The sequence below is a fragment of the Pezoporus flaviventris genome, unplaced genomic scaffold, assembly GCF_033815535.1.
Source record: "Pezoporus flaviventris isolate CSIRO_AGI_PZ_B2104156 unplaced genomic scaffold, CSIRO_AGI_Pfla_v1 ptg000145l, whole genome shotgun sequence".
Lineage (NCBI taxonomy): Eukaryota > Metazoa > Chordata > Aves > Psittaciformes > Psittacidae > Pezoporus > Pezoporus flaviventris.
In genome coordinates, this window is record NW_026892693.1 from 672,432 (window position 1) to 694,245 (window position 21,814).

General features: G+C 64.6%; 2 protein-coding genes across 2 annotated transcripts; both read right to left on the minus strand.

The window, feature by feature from the left end:
- Nucleotides 1-1,442: 1,442 nt before the first annotated feature.
- Nucleotides 1,443-13,510, minus strand: TMEM132A (transmembrane protein 132A). The gene is given in 12 exon segments (XM_061479237.1): nt 1,443-2,546; nt 2,929-3,120; nt 4,748-5,042; nt 8,779-8,981; nt 10,033-10,067; nt 10,070-10,175; nt 10,861-11,053; nt 11,150-11,299; nt 11,378-11,691; nt 11,796-12,632; nt 12,754-12,968; nt 13,363-13,510. Coding segments are annotated over 12 exon segments (3,678 nt in total). The 5' UTR covers nt 13,430-13,510; the 3' UTR covers nt 1,443-1,475.
- A 2,860-nt stretch (nt 13,511-16,370) lies between these two features.
- Nucleotides 16,371-21,626, minus strand: TMEM109 (transmembrane protein 109). Its single transcript, XM_061479270.1, has 3 exons — nt 21,441-21,626; nt 20,845-20,947; nt 16,371-16,741 (listed from the first exon to the last, which is right to left on the minus strand). Exons 1-3 carry the CDS (start codon nt 21,624-21,626, stop codon nt 16,371-16,373), a joined length of 660 nt encoding a protein of 219 aa, XP_061335254.1.
- Between the last annotated feature and the right edge of the window lie 188 nt (nt 21,627-21,814).

Here is a 21,814-nt window from a genome sequence, read left to right on the forward strand (position 1 = left end):
GCTCAAGGCCAGGTTGGACACAGGGGCTCCAGTGGAAGGGGTCCCTGCAATGGCACTGGATGAGCCTGAAGCTCCCTTCCAACCCTAGGGAACCCCAGGGGAGGGTTGTTTGGGCTTTGTGCTGACCCCGATGGGTGCTGATGGGTGCACGTGGGGCTCAGACGCCCCGACAGCAGCAGAGCCCCCAGCTTTGGTGCTGAGGACCACAGTGAGGGTGAGCAGAGCCCCCAGGCATGGAGGAAGCAGAAGGAAAGCCCCCAGCAAGGAGAAGCCACGTTGGCTGATGGGGACCTGCAGTCCTGGGCCATGCATGGAGCAGGCATGAGGAACCGGGAGGTGGGGAGGGACCGGAGCACAGGGCTCTGATTTGGACACTTGGTGGGGTGAGGAGCCAGCACCAAGCCCTTTGGTTCTTAATAGGGCTGATGGGGGGCAGGCCCCTTGCAAGGCCGTGCTGGTGATGGAGGCCTTGGAGCAGGCAGCATCACATCCAACCTTGGGCAGCCCCTTCCCCTTTGCGGGGTACCTGTGCACCCCATGCCTGCCTCTTCCTCCCAGGGGCCTCCTGCTCACCCATCGGAGGCCGATGCCTGCCTGGGCTCCTATGGGTCTGTGGGCCCCAGCCTGTGCCTCCTATGGGTCTGGGCTCTGCTGCCCATCACCACGGTGCTGGCTGGGAGCCGCATCCCTGTGGTCCCCATGGGGAGCGGGGGGGATGGTTTGAGCCCCATGTGGGGCAGCGGGAAGGGGAAGGATGGGGATCCTAGCAGGAGCAGGGTGACTCCAAGGGTGATCTGGGGGTGTCTTGGGGCTGGGAATGGGCTGGAACCCATTGTCATTGGAGGGGGGGGGGGGTGCTTTGCTGGAGCTCGGGACAACCCCAGGAGCAGGCAGGGATAAGCTGGATGGGAGGAAGAGGAGGGGGAGGAAGGCAGGAGACCCCCATTCGCCAAGGTCACCCTCCTGGACCGCAGGCAGCACGAGGCTTTGGAGCCATGCCACGACCTGCATCCCTGCGGTCAGGATGCGGCTGGCGCCGCGGAGCCCGGGAGCTGCTCGTGTCCTCTCCAACACTTTATTGCCTGTCGCAAGGTCGGGGTGAACCCCCCTCCATAAATAACACCCCCCCCTTTCCCCCCCCCCAGCACATGGGACAGGTACAAAACATCACTCGTACAAACCCGGCGGCGTGGGACCCACCACAGGACCCAGCATCATCGGCATCACTATGAACACAAGGGCACAATGAGACCCTAAGCAGTAAGGACACCCCCCTTCACCGGCGTGATGGCCACAGACCCCAAGGACCTGGGTGAAGACCCCAGCACCAGCACCACGGAGCGGACCCCGAGCCCATGCGTGTGTGTCCCTATAGCGGCACAAGGAGGAGGTCGGTCCCTTACTGCCTTGCCCGGGGCTGGGGAGGAAGAGGAGGAGGGGTGGGGGGGAACACTGGGAGCTGCCCCCCGCCGTGGTCAGGAGCTGCCCCGGATCCTCTCCATGTAGCTGCGGAGCTCCTCGGGGTCCCGCAGCCCCATGTCCTCGCACACCCAGCGGATGTCGTCCTCGCTGGCCACCAGGATGGACTGGACGTTGGGGACGGGCTCGGGGGGTTCCTCGGGGGCCCGCGCCGGGGAGAAGGTGACAAATTCCACCCTCTTCCTCCGGCCACCCCTTGGGGCTCCACCTTCCCTATGGGGCTGGGGAGCACCCGTCGGGGTTGGGGGGCTGGGGGTACCCCCCGCTTCGGAGCCGCAGCAGCAGCGCCCATCGGTGGCCTCGTCGGGGACCGGGGGCTCGGGCTGCCGCCGGTCCAGCTGCCGGCTCAGCTCCTCCTGGTCGGTGCCCAACCAGACCCAGTTGTGGGGCTGCGGGGCCGAGGGGGCGGCGGCGTCGGGGAGCTCCTTCTGCTGGTAGCGCAGCACGAAGAAGATGCAGTTGATGAGGAAGATGAAGATGGCCAAGCAGAAGACCCCCAGCAGGACGTACATGCCGATCTCCAGGTCGGTTACGCGCTCGGGAGCCTTCACCATCTCCTCCTCCTCCTCCTCCCCAGCGCGGTCACGGCCGTACCCATCCTCCTCTTCCTCCGAGGAAGACCCCCCCCCTTGGAGCTTGGTGTCGGCCGGTCCCGCTCCCACTGCATCCCTCCTCCGGGGCTCGCCGGCCGCCGTCACCGCCTCTCCCGACATGGCCCCTTCCGCCCTTTGGAAGGGGGAGCTGGGCCCATGGTGGGGAGCGGGGGTGGCAGCGGGGTGGCCCCCCAGCACCTCGAGCCAGGCGGTGCCGGTGGCCAGCGCGGCGGCTCGGTGCCGGCCCCGGCGGCAGGCGTCCGGAGGGTGCAGGCTGAGCTGCAGCAGCGCCCCGCGCCCCGGGCCCTCGGCCACCACCCATGGGTGCGCGGTGGGGACACCCGGGGAGCCCCCGACGGTGGCCACGGTGGGGTCGAGCGAGGTTACGGTCAAAGCCGTGTCCTGCCACCCATAGAGCTCCAGCGGGGCCAGAGTGTGGTCGGAGAAGGACAACCAGACCGAGAGCGTCGCCTCCTGCAAGGGTGGGATGGCACCGGGAGGAGTGGGAGGGGTTGGGATGAAGGGAGCTTAAAGCTCATCCAGCCCCAACCCCAACCCCTTCCATCGGAGCAGGGGGCTCCAAGCCCCATGGTCCTTGAGCGCTGCCAGGGATGGGGCAGCCACAGCTTCTCTGGGCACCCTGTGCCAGCGCCTCAGCACCCTCCCAGGGAAGAGCTTCTGCCTCAGAGCTCATCTCAGTCTCCCCTCGGGCAGGTTCAAGCCATTCCCCTTGGCCTGTCCCTACATCCCTTGCCCCAAGCCCCTCTCCACCTTTCCCCTTTAGGCACTGGAGCTGCTCTCAGGTCCCCCCCCCCGGAGCTGCACAGCCCCGGTTCACCCCCAGCCCAGCTCTCACCTGCTTGGGCACCCGCAGGGTCCCTGTGCCCATGGCACTGGCGGTCACCAGCCCGCGGTGCCCCGGCTCTGCCCGCACCGCCAGGGACAGCCCCGACACGAGCTGGGCCCGGAGCTCCGTCACCGTCACCTTCTCCTCCGACACCACCAGCGTCTGCTCCCCCAGGATGGAGTCCGACAGCGGGGAGCGGACCTGGGCCGTGGGAGGGGGGGAATGGGACACTGTGAGCCCCCAGATCACACCTCCAGCCTCTGACACCCATGGCCTGGTCCTCAGCCCCTCCAGTTCCCTCTGCCCAGCCCCTCCCTCCATCCCCTCCATCCCTCCCTCCATCCCCTCCATTCCTCCCTCCATCCCTCCCTCCATCCCCTCCATCCCTCCCTCCATCCCCTCCATCCCTCCCTCCATCCCCTCCATTCCTCCCTCCATCCCTCCCTCCATCCCTTCCTCCATCCCTCCCTCCATCCTCTGCATCCCTCCCTCCAACCTCTGCATCCCTCCCTCCATCCCTCCCTCCATCCCCTCCATCCCTCCCTCCGTCCCCTCCATCCCTCCCTCCATCCCCTCCATCCCTCCCTCCATCCCTTCCTCCATCCCTCCCTCCATCCCTTCCTCCATCCCTCCCTCCGTCCCCTCCATCCCTCCCTCCGTCCCCTCCATCCCTCCCTCCATCCCTTCCTCCATCCCTCCCTCCATCCCCTCCATCCATTCCTCCCTCCCCTCCAACCCCTCCTGGAACCCCTTTATCTCCCTCCAGGACCCTTTACGCGATGTCAGCTTCCCCAAGGACACCCCTGCACCCTCACAGCTTCCCCCAGCACTTCTCAGCACCCCCTATTTCCCCCCAGAACCCCCCTATCTCCCTCCAGGACCCCCTAGGACCCCCCTATCTCTCCCTAAGACCCCCCTATCTCCCTCCAGGACCCCCCAGAACCCTCCAATCTCTCCCTAGGCCCCACCTATCTCCCTCCAGGACCCCCCAGGACCCTCCAATCTCTCCCTAGGACCCCCCTATCTCCCTCCAGGACCCCACTGCACCCCTAAGAACCCCCCTATCTCCCTCCAGGACCCCCCAGAACCCCACTATCTCTCCCTAGGACCCCCCTATCTCTCCCTAGGACCCCCTCATCTCCCTCCAGGACCCTCCAGAACCCTCCTATTTCTCCCTAGGACCCCCCTATCTCCCTCCCGGATCCCCCAGGAACCCCCTATCTCCCTCCAGGGCTCCCTCCAGGACCCCCCTATCTCCCTCCAGGACCCCCCAGAACCCCCCTATCTCTCCCTAGGACCCCCCTATCTCCCTCCAGGACCACACTGCACCCCTAAGAACCCCCTTATCTCCCTCCAGGACCCCCCCAGGACCCTCCAATCTCTCCTTAGGACCCCCCTATCTCTCCCTAGGACGCCCCCATCTCCCTCCAGGACCCTCCAGAACCCTCCTATCTCTCCCTAGGACCCCCCTATCTCCCTCCAGGATCCCCCAGGACCCCCCTATCTCCCTCCAGGGCTCCCTAGGACCCCCCTATGTCTCCCTAGGCCCCCCCTATCTCCCTCCAGGACCCCTCAGAACCCTCCAATCTCTCCCTAGGACTCCCCTATCTCCTTCCAGGACCCCACTGCACCCCTAAGAACCCCCCTATCTCCCTCCAGGACCCTCCAGAACCCCCCTATCTCTCCCTAGGCCCCCCCTATCTCTCCCTAGGACCCCCCAATCTCTCCCTAGGCCCCCCCTATCTCCCTCCAGGACCCCACTGCTCCCCCCCAGCTCCCTCCAGGCCCCTCAGCTCCATCCCTGTCCCCCCCCCATCCCCATCCCTACCTCCACCGAGGTGACCCCTGGCTCCAGCCCCACCACGACGGGTCCCGGCTCCAGCGCGGCCACTCGGGGGTCCTGGACGCGGGTGCGTGCGGCCACCAAGGGGGTGACATCGAGGAGCCAGGCGGGGCCGGGCAGGAAGGCGAGGGGCCGGCCCCCGGCCAGCGGCCGCGCCGCGAAGCGAGCCAGGACCCGCAGCGCCGTGCGCTGGAACTGAGGGCGGCAGCCGCGGCCCCGGCCGACCCCATCCCGGGCACCGGCACCGGCACCGGGCCCGGGCCAGGCCTCCTCCGGAGCGCTGCGGGGGCACCGGGAGGTGGGAACGGGGCGGGGGGATTGGGGGGTACCAGGGAGTGGGGATGGGGATGGGACATGGGGATGGGGATGGGATTGGGGGGTACCAGGGAGTGGGGATGGGGATGGGACACGGGGATGGGGATGGGATTGGGGGGTACCAGGGAGTGGGGATGGGGATGGGACACGGGGATGGGGATGGGATTGGGGGGTACCAGGGAGTGGGGATGGGGATGGGACACGGGGATGGGGATGGGATTGGGGGGTACCAGGGAGTGGGGATGGGGATGGGGATGGGACACCGGGACACGGGGATGGGGATGGGATTGGGTGGTACCAGGGAGTGGGGATGGGGATGGGACATGGGGACACCGGGACACGGGGATGGGGATGGGATTGGGTGGTACCAGGGAGTGGGGATGGGGATGGGACATGGGGACACCGGGACACGGGGATGGGGATGGGATTGGGTGGTACCAGGGAGTGGGGATGGGGATGGGACATGGGGATGGGGATGGGGATAAGGATGGGGATGGGACATGGGGGTGGGGATGGGGATGGGACATGGGGATGGGGATGGGATTGGGTGGTACCAGGGAGTGGGGATGGGGATGGGATGGGACACGGGGATGGGGATGGGTGGTACCAGGGAGTGGAGATGGGGATGGGACATGGGGACACGGGGATGGGGATGGGATTGGGTGGTACCAGGGAGTGGGGATGGGGATGGGGATGGGACATGGGGATGGGGATGGGGATAAGGATGGGGATGGGACATGGGGGTGGGGATGGGGATGGGACATGGGGATGGGGATGGGGATATGGGGACACCGGGACACGGGGACGGGGATAGGATTGGGTGGTACCAGGGAGTGGGGATGGGGATGGGACATGGGGATGGGACATGGGGACACCAGGACACAGGGATGGGGATGGGTGGTACCAGAGCATGGGGATGAGTCACGGGGATGGGGATGGGACATGGGGATGGGGATATGGGGGCACTGGGACACGGGGATGGGGATGGGGATAGTGATGGGACATGGGGACACCGGGACACGGGGGAAGGGGGGGGGGGGGGGGGGATTGGGTGGTACCAGGGCGTGGGGATGGGACACGGGGATGGGGATGGGACATGGGGATGGGGATGGGGATATGGGGGCACCGGGACAGGGGGATGGGGATGGGGATGGGACATGAGGGTGGGGATGGGGATATGGGGACACCGGGACACGGGGATGGGGATGGGACATGGGGATGGGGAGGGCGATGGGGATAGGGAGGGGACATGGGGACACTGGGACATAGGGATGGGGATGGGACATGGGGGCACCAGGACATGGGGATGGGATATGGGGGCACAGGGATACGGGGGTGGGGATGGGATTGGGTGGTAGCAGGGTATGGGGATGAGTTATGGGGATGGGACATGGGGATGGGACACAGGGATGGAGATGGGGATAGGGATGGGACGAAGGGACACTGGGACACGGGAATGGGGATGGGACATTGGGACACGGGGATGGGATTGGGTGATATCAGGGAACATGGGGATGGGGATGGGACATTGGGACATGGGGATGGGACACAGGGATGGAGATGGGGATAGGGATGGGACGAAGGGACACTGGGACACGGGAATGGGGATGGGACACTGGGACACGGGGATAGGGATGGGATTGGGTGGTACCAGGTTATGGGGATGAGTTATGGGCATGGGGATGGGGACAGGACATGGGGATGGGGATGGGGATGGGGATAGGGATGGGGATGGGGATGGGACACGGGGATGGGGATATGGGGACACCGGGACACGGGGATGGGGATGGGACATGGGGATGGGGAGGGCGATGGGGATAGGGATGGGACATGGGGACACTGGGACATAGGGATGGGGATGGGACATGGGGGCACCAGGACATGGGGATGGGATATGGGGGCACAGGGATACGGGGGTGGGGATGGGATTGGGTGGTAGCAGGGTATGGGGATGAGTTATGGGGATGGGACATGGGGATGGGACACAGGGATGGGGATAGGGATGGGACGCAGGGACACTGGGACACGGGAATGGGGATGGGACATGGGGGCACCAGGACACTGGGACACGGGGATGGGGATGGGATTGGGTGGTACCAGGATATGGGGATGAGTTATGGGCATGGGGATGGGGACGGGACATGGGGATGGGGAGGGGATGGGGATAGGGATGGGGATGGGGATAGGGATGGGGATGGGGATGGGGACGGGATGCAGGAACACTGGGACACGGGTATGGGGATGGGACATGGGGGCACCAGGACACGGGGATGGGGATGGGACATTGGGGCACCAGGACACTGGGACACGGGGATGGGGATGGGATTGGGTGGTACCAGGATATGGGGATGAGTTATGGGCATGGGGATGGGGACGGGACATGGGGATGGGGATTGGGATAGGGATGGGGATGGGGATGGGATGCAGGAACACTGGGACACGGGGATGGGGATGGGACATGGGGGCACCAGGACACTGGGACACGGGGATGGGGATGGGATTGGGTGGTACCAGGATATGGGGATGAGTTATGGGCATGGGGATGGGGACGGGACATGGGGATGGGGAGGGGATGGGGATAGGGATGGGGATGGGGATAGGGATGGGACGCAGGGACACTGGGACATGGGGATGGGGATGGGACATGGGGGCACCAGGACACTGGGACACGGGGATGGGGATGGGATTGGGTGGTACCAGGATATGGGGATGAGTTATGGGCATGGGGATGGGGACAGGACATGGGGATGGGGATGGGGATTGGGATAGGGATGGGGATGGGGATGGGATGCAGGAACACTGGGACACGGGTATGGGGATGGGACATGGGGGCACCAGGACACGGGGATGGGGATGGGATTGGGTGGTACCAGGGCATGGGGATGGGACATGGCAGATACGGGGACATGGAGATGGGACACAGGGACAGGGGTGGGGATGGGGGGTACTGGGATATGGGGATGGGACATGGGGGGAGCAGGGGATGGGGATGGGGGGACACAGGTGGTACCGGCACGTGGGGATGGGAAGGGGCGGCCATGGGGGATGTGTAGTGAGTGCGTGAGGGCTCAGTGGGGCAGGGGTGCCCAGCCCCATGGGGTTTAATGGGGCAGGGACACGTGTCATGAGTGTGGTTAGGGCTCAGGAGGGCAGGGCTGCACAGGGCTATGGGGGCTCAGTGGGGCAGACACGGGTCACAAGCACACAGGGCTCAGCAGAGCGGCCCTCATGCTCTGACCCCACCGCTCTCAGTGGGGCAGCCCCTCACACACTCACCCCACCGCTCTCAGTGGGGCAGCCCCTCACGCACTGACCCCACCGCTCTCAGTGGGGCAGCCCCTCACGCACTCACCCCACCGCTCTCAGTGGGGCAGCCCCTCATGCACTGACCCCACCGCTCTCAGTGGGGCAGCCCCTCACGCACTCACCCCACCGCTCTCAGTGGGGCAGCCCCTCACGCTCTGACCCCACCGCTCTCAGTGGGGCAGCCCCTCACGCACTCACCCCACCGCTCTCAGTGGGGCAGCCCCTCACGCTCTGACCCCACCGCTCTCAGTGGGGCAGCCCCTCACGCTCTGACCCCACCGCTCTCAGTGGGGCAGCCCCTCACGCACTCACCCCACCGCTCTCAGTGGGGCAGCCCCTCACTCTCTGACCCCCCCGGGGGCTCCGCACCCCCCATCCCCATCCCCATCGCTCACCTCTCGGTGCCGGGGGGCAGGCGCCAGCCCCGCAGCTGCTCCAGGGCCGTGTCCCCCAGGTGCAGGCGCAGCGGCAGCAGTGGGGCCCACACGGTGAAGCTCAGCGCCGCGTGCAGGCGCCGGCACCAGAAATCCACCCGCGCCCCCTGCGCCCCACGGCTCTCCTGGCCCCCCACGAACACCGCAGAGCAGCCGGCGGAGACCTGGGCCGTGGAGGGGAGATAGGGGGGGATAGGGGGGATAGGGGGTATGGGGGGTATGGGGGGTATAGGGGGATAGGGGTATAGGGGATATAGGGGGTTTAGGGGAGGATAGGGGAGGATAGGGGGTTATAGGGGGTATAGCGGGGATAGGGGGTTATAGGGGGGATGGGGGGGTAGGGGGTATAGGGGGGATACGGGGTTATAGGGGGTATAGGGGGTATAGGGGGATGGGGGGGATAGGGGGTATAGGGGGGATAGGGGATTATAGGGGGGTATAGGGTGATAGGGGGGATAGGGGGTATAGGGGTGATAGGGGGTTATAGGGGGGTATGGGGTGATAGGGGGGATAGGGGGATGGGGGGATAGGGGTTATAGGGGAGATAGGGGGTTATAGGGGGGTATAGGGTGATAGGGGGGATGGGGGGGATAGGGGGTATAGGGGAGATAGGGGGTTATAGGGGGTTATGGGGGGTATACAGGGTATAGAGGGGATGGGTGGATAGGGGGTATAGGGGGGATGGGTTATAGGGAGTATGGGGGGTGTGGGGGATATAGGGGTATAGGGGGGATAGGGGGTTATAGGTGGTATAGGTGGTATGGGGGTATAGGGGGTATAGGGGGCATGGGGGGTATAGGAGGTATAGGGGTTATAGGGTGTATAGGGGGTTATACGGGGTATATGGGGCATAGGGGTATAAGGGGTATAGGGCGGTATAGGGGGTATAAGGGGGTATAGGTGTGTATAGGGGGTGTAGGGGGTATAGGGGGTATAGGAGGTATAGGGGTATAGGGGGATATAGGAGGTATAGAGGGTATAGGGGCGTATAGGGGGTATAGGGAGTATTGGGGGGTATAGGGGCTTTAGGCAGTGTAGGAGGTACAGGGGGGTATAGGGGGATATAGGGGTGTATAGGGAGGTATAGATGGTATAGGGAGTATAGGGGGTATAGGGGGTTTAGGCAGTGTAGGAGGTATAGGGGGATATAGGGGGATATAGGGGGATATAGGGGGATATAGGTGGCTACTGTGGGGATCTGGGGATCCTGCTCACCTGCAGGACCTGCTTGTCAGCTGACTCACAGCCGGGGGCTCCGGGAGCTCGGTGATGCCCCCCCCTGCCTCCACTGCCACCAGTCTGACGGGCACGAAGCGGGGGACCCCCGTCAGTGGGGCCGTGTTGAGGATCTCCAGCTCCTGGGGGGCAGAGAGGGGCTGAGCACACGGATCCATGGGGGAGATGGGGACGGGGTGGTCGGGTTGGGATGGTGGGGATGGGGTGGTGGGGATGGGGATGGGATGGTGGGGATGGGGTGGTGGGGATGGGGTTGGGATGATGGGGATGGGCATGGGGTGGTGGGGATGGGGATGGGGTGGTGGGGATGGGGATGGGATGATGGGGATGGGGTGGTGGGGATGGGGATGGTGGGGATGGGCATGGGGTGGTGGGGATGGGGATGGGATGATGGGGATGGGGTGGTGGGAATGGGATGATGGGGATGGGGTGGTGAGGATGGGGATGGGGTGGTGGGGATGGGGTGGTGGGGATGGGGATGGGATGGTGGGGATGGGGTGGTGGGGATGGGGATGGGATGGTGGGGATGGGGTGGTGGGGATGGGGATGGGATGGTGGGGATGGGGATGGGGTGGTGGGGATGGGGATGGGATGGTGGGGATGGGGATGGGGTGGTGGGGATGGGGATGGGGTGGTGGGGATGGGGATGGGGTGGCGGGGATGGGGATGGGATGGTGGGGATGGGGTGGTGGGGATGGGGTGGTGGGGATGGGATGGTTGGGATGGGGATGGGGTGGTGGGGATGGGGATGGGGTGGCGGGGATGGGGATGGGGTGGTGGGGATGGGAAGTGCTGGGGGGTACCCACCTGTACAAGGGGGACGAGGGCACGGACATCCCGCTCGGACACTTGGATCTCCCACACCAGTTTGTCCTTCTGCGCCTCGGGGTCCTGCCCTGGGTACTCCACTTGCCACGTGAGGGTCCGCACCGGCGCCAGTCCCCCCGTCCCGTTCTCCACCGCCACATCCAGGTGCAGGAACGCCTCGGAATCAGCCACCCTGTGCCGCCATATGGGGGTCAAGCTGCCCTTACCCCCCCCCCCCAGGGCAATGCCCACACTGGGATGCACGAGCCCCATGGCGAGCATCCCCTACCTGGAGCCACCAGCAGCATCCCCGCTCCTCCGGCACGTCACCACCACCGTGGAGTGCTTGGGACCACGGGTGCGCTCCACTTGCGTCGCCCATGCCCCCGGCGCCCCGGCGCGGGCACCCACCACTTGCAGCCCCTTCTTGGCCTTGATCCTGCCGGAGCATCCCCATCACACCGCGTGCCCATCCCTCTTTGTGCCCCGCACCGGGGGTATCCCCGCATCCTCTCACCGGAGCACCAAGTGGTCGGCGGTGAAGTTGTGCCGCAGGGCGATGGTGGCCGTGAAGCGGTGCCCCGGCCGCAGGCTGGCATCGGGGACCCGCAGCAGGACCTTGGCATCCAACCTCACCTCCTGCCAGCGCACCGGCTCCGCCGCCCGCAGCTCCAGCGAGCCCAGGGGCCGCTGGGCATCCCCGGCACGGCTCCGCTCCCGGCATTCCCGGGATCCCGTCACGCTGTAGTGCAGCTGCGCCGGCTCCGGGGGCTCGGCGGAGAACCAGCGCGGGGGGATCTCCAGCTCCACCACGCAGGCGCCCAGCGGGGCCTGGGTGGGGAGAGAGGGGTCCTGGTGTATCCCGGTTCATCCCGGTTCATCCCGGTTCATCCCGGTCGGGGGATTGAGGGCAGCGAGCCCATGGTGGCACTGACCTGCAGGTGGCACGAGGCACGGGCCACCCGGCCGCGGTGGTGCGCGTGGAGGGTGACGCAGGGCAGGTCTCGGTCCTTGGGGTGATCCCGTTCCATGGGGTGATCCCGCTTTGGGGGGTGATCCCACTCTCCAGCATGGTCCCGCTGCTTGGGGTGATCCCAGGTCCTGGGCTCATTCTGCTCCTTGGGGTGATCCCACTCTCCAGGGTGATCCTGCTCCTTGGGTTGATCCCACTCTTTAGCTTGATCCCAATCCTTGGGGTGATCCCAGCTCCTGGGGTGGTTTTGCCCCTTGGGGTGATCCCAGTTCCTGGGGTGGTTCTGCTCCTTAGGGTGATCCCTCTCTTTAGGTTGATCCCACTCCTTGGGGTGATCCCAACTCCTGGGGTGGTTCTGCTCCTTGGGGTGATCCCTCTCTTTAGGTTGATCCCACTCCTTGGGGTGATCCCAGCTCCTGGGGTGGTTCTGCTCCTTGGGGTGATCCCTCTCTTTAGGTTGATCCCACTCCTTGGGATGATCCCAACTCCTGGGGTGGTTCTGCTCCTTGGGGTGATCCCTCTCTTTAGGTTGATCCCACTCCTTGGGATGATCCCAACTCCTGGGGTTGTTCTGCTCCTTGGGGTGATCCCACTCTCCAGGAGGATCCCACGTTGCGGGGTGATCCCGCTCCCCGGGCTGATCCCATCCCTCGTGCTGATCCCGTTTCCCAGCCATCCAGTCAGGCCCATAGAGATGGAAGAGCACCCGGGCAAAGGGCTCCGCCGGCGACACGGAGCTCTCGATGGACACAGCCCGCACAGCCCAAGCTTCCCTCTGCTCCTTCTCCATGGGCACCTCCTGCAGCGGGACAGGGATGATGGGAGCAGGATGCTGAGCATCCCCCCCCTTCTCTCCCCATAAAGGGTGCATGGTGGTGGGGTGGGATGGGGGGGGGGGGGGTATTTAGGGTGCACTTTACCTGCCGGGTGCTGAAGGGGGGATAAGTGGCCTGGAGCAAAGGTTGGGTACCGGGGCTGTGCCGCAGCACCAGGAAGGTCTCGGTGCGGGTATCCATGGAGGTGTTGGTTGGGATGTCCCGGTCTGCCCGTTGCAAGCGGTAGTATTCCGGTACCCCCAGGAGCTCCAGCTCTGCCGGTAGGAACACGGGCTCCGGGGGGTCCCCGTCCCCCTTTGCTATAGGGACAAGGGGTTGGGATGCTGTGGGCGATGGCACCTCGGTCCACCCCACAGCATCACCCCAACTTTGGGTGATGCTTCATGACAACGGGGGTGAGGGAGCAGGGATGCTGGGGGCATCATCCCGGTGGGATGCACGGGCAGGGCTGAGCGATGAAATGGGAAAGGAAGGGGGCGATTCCCGATGGAATTTCACAGCGGATCCCGCGTTCCACACGGGGATCCCCTCAGGATCGCGGGGGGGGGGGATCCCCCCCCCCCCCGCGATCCTGAGGGGATCCCGCCGTGTGGAAACGAATCCCGATTGCGGGAATGGTTGCGGAAAAGGGGGGGGGGGGGGGGAAGGATCCACCCCCTATCGCGATCACGATCGCGATCCGGTCGCACTCACCCCAGGAGCAGAGCAGGGCCGCGGTCAGCAGCGCCAGCCTCGGGCCCGGGGCCGGTAGCGGGGCCATGGCCGGGCTCGTTCTCCGCTCCCGTCCCTCCGCCTCCCGCACAGACAATGGGGCCGGGGCGGGACCCACACCGGCACCGCCTCGTCCCGCCGGGTCCTAAACACCGCCTCTTGCCCGCCCTGGCCAGAGCCGACCACCGCGGGCCGGGCCCGGAGCATCCCCATTCCCATCCCGCTCCCCAGCCCCGTTTCCCTCCCTATCCCCACTCCCACCCCATCCTCCTCCCCACTCCCATCCCCATTTCCATTCCCATCCCCGTCCCTTTCCCATCCCACTCCTCAACCCCCTTTCCATCCCTATCCCCATTCCCATCCCATTCCCCATCCCCATTCTCATCCCAGTCCCATCCCCGTTTCCCTCCCTATCCCCACTCCCACCCCATCCTCCTCCCCATTCCCATCCCCATTTCCATTCCCATCCCCGTCCCTTTCCCATCCCACTCCCCAACCCCCTTTCCATCCCTATCCCCATTCCCATCCCATTCCCCATCCCCATTCTCATCCCAGTCCCATCCCCATTTCCCTCCCTATCCCCACTCCCACCCCATCCTCCTCCCCATTCCCATCCCCATTTCCATTCCCATCCCTGTCCCTTTCCCATCGCACCCCCCAACCCCCTTTCCATCCCTATCCCCATTCCTATCCTGTTTGCCATCCCCATTCTCATCCTAATCCCATCCCCATTCACATCCCCACCCCATCCTGTTCCTCATTACACTCCTCATTCCCATTCCCATCCAGCTCCCCAATCCCATCTCCATTCCCAACTCTATCTTATTCTCATCCCATTTTCATTCCACTCCCCATCCCCATTTCCACCCCTATCTTCCATTCTCATCCCCGTCCCATTCCCATCCCACTCCCCATCCCCATTCCCATCCCCATCACCTGTTCTGCATTACACTGCTCATTCCCATTCCTATCCTGCTGCCCAATCCCATCTCCATTCCCAATGCTATTTTATTCTCACCCCCTTCCCATTCCCATCCCACTCCCCATCCGCATTCCCATCCCTGTCCCATTCCCATCCCACTCCCCATTCCCATTTCCATCCCTATCCCCATTCCCATCCCCGTCACCACCCCATCCTGTTCCACATTACACTGACCATTCCCATCCCCATCCAGCTCCCCAATCCCATCTCCATTCCCAACTCTATCCTATTCTCTTCCCATTCCCATCCCACTCCCCATCCCATTCCCATCCCTATCCCCATTCCCATCCTGTTCCCCATCCCCATTCTCATCCCAATCCCATCCCCACCCCATCCTGTTCCTCATTACACTCCTCATTCCCATCCCCATCCAGCTCCCCAATCCCATCTCCATTCCCAACTCCATCCCATCCCCATCCCCACTCCAGGACATGGGGTACCACAAGCCCTAGTGCAGGGTGGGGGGGCTCTCAGTGTCCCTCCTTCCCTATCCCACCCCGGGTAACTGGGGGCCACCGGGGACCACTGGGGTCAGACATGGCCGGGGGGGGCAGCAGCCACGGGGATGGAGCCGGGGACCCCCTTGTCCCCCTCAGCACCATCAGCAGAGGGAGAAGGATGAGTGCAAACCCCCCCCCCCCCACCAGACTGGGACTGGGGGGGGTCCAAGCATCCCCAAGGGACCCCCCCCCCCGTATCCCAATGGGGATCCAGAGGAGCCAGACTGGGATGAACCCGGCTTTATTCAGACCCATGTACAAAACCAGCTGAAAAAGCAGCTTCAAACCAGAGCGCTGACAGCGGGGGGGGCTGCACCCCCCCCCCATAGGGTGAACCCCCATTTCGGCCTGAGGTCGGGAGCAAGGGGGTCCCCCCACCCTGGGCAAGGCACTTTTGGCTTGGGGGAAGGCACTGGGAGCACGTCCCCAGCTTTTGGGGTGCTGCAATGAGGGGGGACACACACACACCCCCCCTCCCTGTATGTAATGGGGAGTCCCAGAGGGATGCGTGTTTGGGGGTCCAGAGCCAAAGCTATGGGGTGCAATGGGGTAGCTTGCGAGGAGTGTGCTTGGGGGTGTCCCTCCTCCCAGTTATGGGGTCCCTGCCATTTCTGCCATCAATGGGAGCACCCCCCCAGCTGCAATGGGGTGACCCTGTGTGTGGGACATGGGGGCGCAGGGAGATGGATGCTTGGGGGTCCATGGGGCGCAATGGGGCAGCTCAGGGGGTGCACCCTTGGGGTCCCTCCCTCCTCCCTGGTCCCCCAACATCTGCCATCAACGGGAGCATCCCCCCCAGCTTTAGGGTGCTGCAATGGGGCACCCCATCTGCGGGACAAGGGGGCACAGGGAGGGGGATACTGGGGTTCCATGGGGCGCACCCCGGGGTCCCCCCACTTCTGCCGTCAATGGGGGCATCCCCCAGCTTTGGGGTGCTGCAATGGGGGAACCCCATCTGCCAGACAAGGGGGCACAGGGAAGGGGATGCTGGGGCTCTATGGGGCACACCCTGGGGTCCCCCCACTTCTGCCATCAATGGGGGCATCCCCCAGCTTTGGGGTTCCTGCAATGGGGGAACCCCATCTTTGGGACACGGGGCCGCAGGGAAGGGGGATGTTGGGGGGGCTCCATGGGGCGCACCCCGGGGTCCCCCCACTTCTGCCGTCAATGAGAGCATCCCATCTGCCAGACAAGGGGGGCGCAGGGAAGGGGGTGCTGGGGCTCCATGGGGCACACCCCGGGGTCCCCCCACTTCTGCAGTCAATGGGAGCATCCCCCAGCTTTGGGGTTCCTGCAATGGGGGGACCCCATCTGCCGGACAAGGGGGGCGCAAGGAAGGGGATGCTGGGGCTCTATGGGGCGCACCGCGGGGTCCTCCCACTTCTGCCGTCAATGGGAGCATCCCCCAGCTTTGGGGTTCCTGCAATGGGGGAACCCCATCTTTGGGACACGGGGCCGCAGGGAAGGGGGATGTTGGGGGGGCTCCATGGGGCGCACCCCGGGCTCCCTCACTCCTCCCTGTTGCGGGGTCCCCCCCACCTCTGCCTCCTCTGCAGCTCCTCCACCTTCCACTCCAGGCTCCGCAGCGCAGCCTCCAGGCGCGGCTCGGGCTCGGGGGGGGCCCCGACGGCCTCGAGGGCGCAGCGCAAGCCCCAGAGCGCCAGGAGCTGCCCCGCCTGCGCCGTGGGGCTCTGCGCGGACCCCGCCACCCACACGAAGGCGCCCAGGAAGCAGCAGCGCAGCGAGAACCGCACCAGCGGCAGCGCCCGCGCCCGCAACCGGGAACCGAGCCCCGACAGCGCCAGCGCCGCCAGCGCCCACAGCAGCGCCCGCTGAACCGCGGCCGGGCCCGGGACCGCCGCCCGCAGCGAGGGGGAGCCTGCAAGGGAGGACGGGGAGCGGCTGGAACCGGGGGCACGCGAGAGGGGGGACGGGGGAGTTGGGAAGGACGGGGGGCACCCGTGTGCGGTGCTGGTGGTACCGGTGTCACTGGTGTCAATGGTGTGTGCGGTGCTGGTGGTACCGGTGTGTGCGGTGCTGGTGGTACCGGTGTCACTGGTGTCACTGGTGTGTGCGGTGCTGGTGGTACCGGTGTGTGCGGTGCTGGTGGTACCGGTGTCACTGGTGTCAATGGTGTGTGCGGTGCTGGTGGTACCGGTGTGTGCGGTGCTGGTGGTACCGGTGTCACTGGTGTCACTGGTGTGTGCGGTGCTGGTGGTACCGGTGTCACTGGTGTCAATGGTGTGTGCGGTGCTGGTGGTACCGGTGTCACTGGTGTCAATGGTGTGTGCGGTGCTGGTGGTACCGGTGTGTGCAGTACTGGTGGTACCGGTGTCAATGGTGTCAATAGTGTGTGCGGTGCTGGTGGTACCGGTGTCAATGGTGTCAATAGTGTGCGCGGAACTGGTGGTACCGGTGTGTGCAGTGCTGGTGGCACCGGTGTCACTGGTGTCAATGGTGTGTGCGGTGCTGGTGGCACCGGTGTCACTGGTGTCAATGGTGTGTGCGGTGCTGGTGGTACCGGTGTCACTGGTGTCAATGGTGTGTGCGGTGCTGGTGGCACCGGTGTCACTGGTGTCAATGGTGTGTGCGGTGCTGGTGGCACCGGTGTCACTGGTGTCAATGGTGTGTGCGGTGCTGGTGGTACCGGTGTCACTGGTGTCAATGGTGTGTGCGGTGCTGGTGGTACCGGTGTCACTGGTGTCAATGGTGTGTGCGGTGCTGGTGGTACCGGTGTGTGCGGTGCTGGTGGCACCGGTGTCACTGGTGTCAATGGTGTGTGCGGTGCTGGTGGTACCGGTGTCACTGGTGTCAATGGTGTGTGCGGTGCTGGTGGTACCGGTGTCACTGGTGTCAATGGTGTGTGCGGTGCTGGTGGCACCGGTGTCACTGGTGTCAATGGTGTGTGCCGTGCTGGTGGCACCGGTGTCACTGGTGTCAATGGTGTGTGCGGTGCTGGTGGTACCGGTGTCACTGGTGTCAATGGTGTGTGCGGTGCTGGTGGTACCGGTGTCACTGGTGTCAATGGTGTGTGCGGTGCTGGTGGTACCGGTGTCAATGGTGTCACTGGTGTGTGCGGTGCTGGTGGTACCGGTGTCACTGGTGTCAATGGTGTGTGCGGTGCTGGTGGTACCGGTGTCACTGGTGTCAATGGTGTGTGCGGTGCTGGTGGTACCGGTGTGTGCAGTACTGGTGGTACCGGTGTCAATGGTGTCAATAGTGTGTGCGGTGCTGGTGGTACCGGTGTCAATGGTGTCAATAGTGTGCGCGGAACTGGTGGTACCGGTGTGTGCAGTGCTGGTGGCACCGGTGTCACTGGTGTCAATGGTGTGTGCGGTGCTGGTGGCACCGGTGTCACTGGTGTCAATGGTGTGTGCGGTGCTGGTGGTACCGGTGTCACTGGTGTCAATGGTGTGTGCGGTGCTGGTGGCACCGGTGTCACTGGTGTCAATGGTGTGTGCGGTGCTGGTGGCACCGGTGTCACTGGTGTCAATGGTGTGTGCGGTGCTGGTGGTACCGGTGTCACTGGTGTCAATGGTGTGTGCGGTGCTGGTGGTACCGGTGTCACTGGTGTCAATGGTGTGTGCGGTGCTGGTGGTACCGGTGTTACTGGTGTCAATGGTGTGTGCGGTGCTGGTGGTACCGGTGTCACTGGTGTCAATGGTGTGTGTGGTGCTGGTGGTACCGGTGTCACTGGTGTCAATGCTGTGTGCGGTGCTGGTGGTACCGGTGACACTGGTGTCAATGGTGTGTGCGGTGCTGGTGGTACCGGTGTCACTGGTGTCAATGGTGTGTGCGGTGCTGGTGGTACCGGTGTCACTGGTGTCAATGGTGTGTGCGGTGCTGGTGGTACCGGTGTTACTGGTGTCAATGGTGTGTGCGGTGCTGGTGGTACCGGTGTCACTGGTGTCAATGGTGTGTGCGGTGCTGGTGGTACCGGTGTCACTGGTGTCAATGGTGTGTGCGGTGCTGGTGGTACCGGTGTCACTGGTGTCAATGGTGTGTGCGGTGCTGGTGGTACCGGTGTCACTGGTGTCACTGGTGTGTGCGGTGCTGGTGGTACCGGTGTCACTGGTGTCACTGGTGTGTGCGGTGCTGGTGGTACCGGTGTCACTGGTGTCACTGGTGTGTGCGGTGCTGGTGGTACCGGTGTCACTGGTGTCACTGGTGTGTGCGGTGCTGGTGGTACCGGTGTTACTGGTGTCACTGGTGTGTGCGGTGCTGGTGGTACCGGTGTCACTGGTGTCAATGGTGTGTGCGGTACTGGTGGTACCGGTGTCACTGGTGTCACTGGTGTGTGCGGTACTGGTGGTACCGGTGTCACTGGTGTCAAGGGTGTGTGCGGTGCTGGTGGTACCGGTGTCACTGGTGTCACTGGTGTGTGCGGTACTGGTGGTACCGGTGTCACTGGTGTCAATGGTGTGTGCGGTGCTGGTGGTACTGGTGTGTGCGGTGCTGGTGGTACCGGTGTCACTGGTGTCAATGGTGTGTGCGGTGCTGGTGGTACCGGTGTCACTGGTGTGTGCGGTGCTGGTGGTACCGGTGTCACTGGTGTCACTGGTGTGTGCGGTGCTGGTGGTACCGGTGTCACTGGTGTCACGGGTGTGTGCGGTGCTGGTGGTACCGGTGTCACTGGTGTCAATGGTGTGTGCGGTGCTGGTGGTACCGGTGTCACTGGTGTCACTGGTGTGTGCGGTGCTGGTGGTACCGGTGTCACTGGTGTCAATGGTGTGTGCGGTACTGGTGGTACCGGTGTCACTGGTGTCAATGGTGTGTGCGGTACTGGTGGTACCGGTGTCACTGGTGTCACTGGTGTGTGCGGTACTGGTGGTAGCGGTGTCACTGGTGTCACTGGTGTGTGCGGTGCTGGTGGTACCGGTGTCACTGGTGTCACTGGTGTGTGCGGTGCTGGTGGTACCGGTGTCACTGGTGTCAATGGTGTGTGTGGTGCTGGTGGCACCGGTGTGTGCGGTGCTGGTGGTACCGGTGTCACTGGTGTCAATGATGTGTGCGGTGCTGGTGGTACCGGTGTCACTGGTGTCAATGGTGTGTGCGGTGCTGGTGGTACCGGTGTCACTGGTGTCAATGGTGTGTGCGGTGCTGGTGGTACCGGTGTCACTGGTGTCAATGGTGTGTGCGGTACTGGTGGTACCGGTGTCACTGGTGTCAATGGTGTGTGCGGTACTGGTGGTACCGGTGTCACTGGTGTCAATGGTGTGTGCGGTGCTGGTGGTACCGGTGTCACTGGTGTCACTGGTGTGTGCGGTGCTGGTGGTACCGGTGTCACTGGTGTCACTGGTGTGTGCGGTGCTGGTGGTACCGGTGTGTGCGGTGCTGGTGGTACCGGTGTGTGCGGCGCTGGTGGTACCGGTGTCACTGGTGTCAATGGTGTGTGCGGTGCTGGTGGTACCGGTGTCACTGGTGTCAATGGTGTGTGCGGTGCTGGTGGTACCGGTGTCACTGGTGTCAATGGTGTGTGCGGTGCTGGTGGTACCGGTGTCACTGGTGTCACTGGTGTGTGCGGTGCTGGTGGTACCAGTGTCAATGGTGTCACTGGTGTGTGTGGTGCTGGTGGTACCGGTGTCACTGGTGTCAATGGTGTGTGCGGTGCTGGTGGTACCGGTGTCACTGGTGTGTGCGGTGCTGGTGGTACCGGTGTCACTGGTGTCACTGGTGTGTGCGGTGCTGGTGGTACCGGTGTCAATGGTGTCAATGGTGTGTGCGGTACAGGTGGTACCGGTGTCAATGGTGTCACTGGTGTGTGCAGTACTGGTGGTACTGGTGTGTGCAGTACTGGTGGTACTGGTGTGGGCAGCACCAGTGTCAATGGTGTTACTGGTGTGTAACTGGTGTCACTGGTGTGTTACTGGTGTCACTGGTGCTTGTCACTGGTGCGACACTGGTGTCAATGGTGTTAATGGAGTCACTGGTGTGTCCCTGGTGCCACCGGTGCCACGTGGAGGCCCCGGCCCCGGCACTCACCGTTGATGCCAGCAGCCGCCAGGAGCTCGCCCAGGATCCCGCCGAGCGCACCCAGAGCAGCCGAGAGCCCGCAGGAGATGGCCCAGAGGCAGCTGGAGAGGAACTGCGGGAGAGGGAGGGAGGGGATGGAGCCCCCAATCCCAGCCCCACGTGTGTGCCATAGGGATGCGCTATCCCTCGGATGGAGCCCCCATTCCCAGCCCCATGTGTGTGCCATAGGGATGCTCTATCCCTTGGATGGATCCCCCATTCCCAGCCCCATGTGTGTGCCATAGGGATGCTCTATCCCTTGGATGGATCCCCCATTCCCAGCCCCATGTGTGTGCCATAGGGATGCGCTATCCCTCGGATGGAGCCCCCATTCCCAGCCCCATGTGTGTGCCATAGGGATGCGCTATCCCTGTGATGGATCCCCCATTCCCTGCCCCATGTGTGTGCCATAGGGATGCGCTATCCCTGTGATGGATCCCCCATTCCCTGCCCCATGTGTGTGCCATAGGGATGCGCTATCCCTGTGATGGATCCCCCATTCCCTGCCCCATGTGTGTGCCATAGGGATGCTCTATCCCGTTCCCCCCTCTCGGACCCGGACCCACCTCCGCCACCGCTCGCAGCGGCTGCGGTCCCAGCGCGCCCTCTAGCGCCGACCACGCGGCGGTGCCCGCCCGGCTCAGGAGGTCACCGCCGCCCGCGGCCCCGGTCCCGGTCCCGGTCCCGGCCCCGGCGCTCAGCACCAGCCCCAGCACCAGCACCGACAGCGCATGCGCGGGCCCCACCGCCATCCCGGCCCCTATGGGGACATTGATGGGGCCGGGGGGGGACACCGGGGCTCTGTGACACTCCCCCCCCCCATAACCGGCCCTCGGGACCCCCCCGCGCCGGGCCCCGGCTATTTCGGGATGGGGATGCGGGGCACGGCTCTGCCCTGGCCAAGGACACGGGGGGGGGGGGGAGCCATCATTGAACCCCC

Coding starts and splice junctions, on each gene's coding strand:
- TMEM109 (XM_061479270.1), bottom strand. CDS start 21,626: ATGGCGGTGGGGCCCGCGCATGCGCTGTCGGTGCTGGTGCTGGGGCTG. Junction 20,948..21,440: donor CGCTGCGAGCGGTGGCGGAG/GTGGGTCCGGGT, acceptor CCTCTCCCGCAG/TTCCTCTCCAGCTGCCTCTG. Junction 16,742..20,844: donor GGCGGCTGCTGGCATCAACG/GTGAGTGCCGGG, acceptor CCTCCCTTGCAG/GCTCCCCCTCGCTGCGGGCG.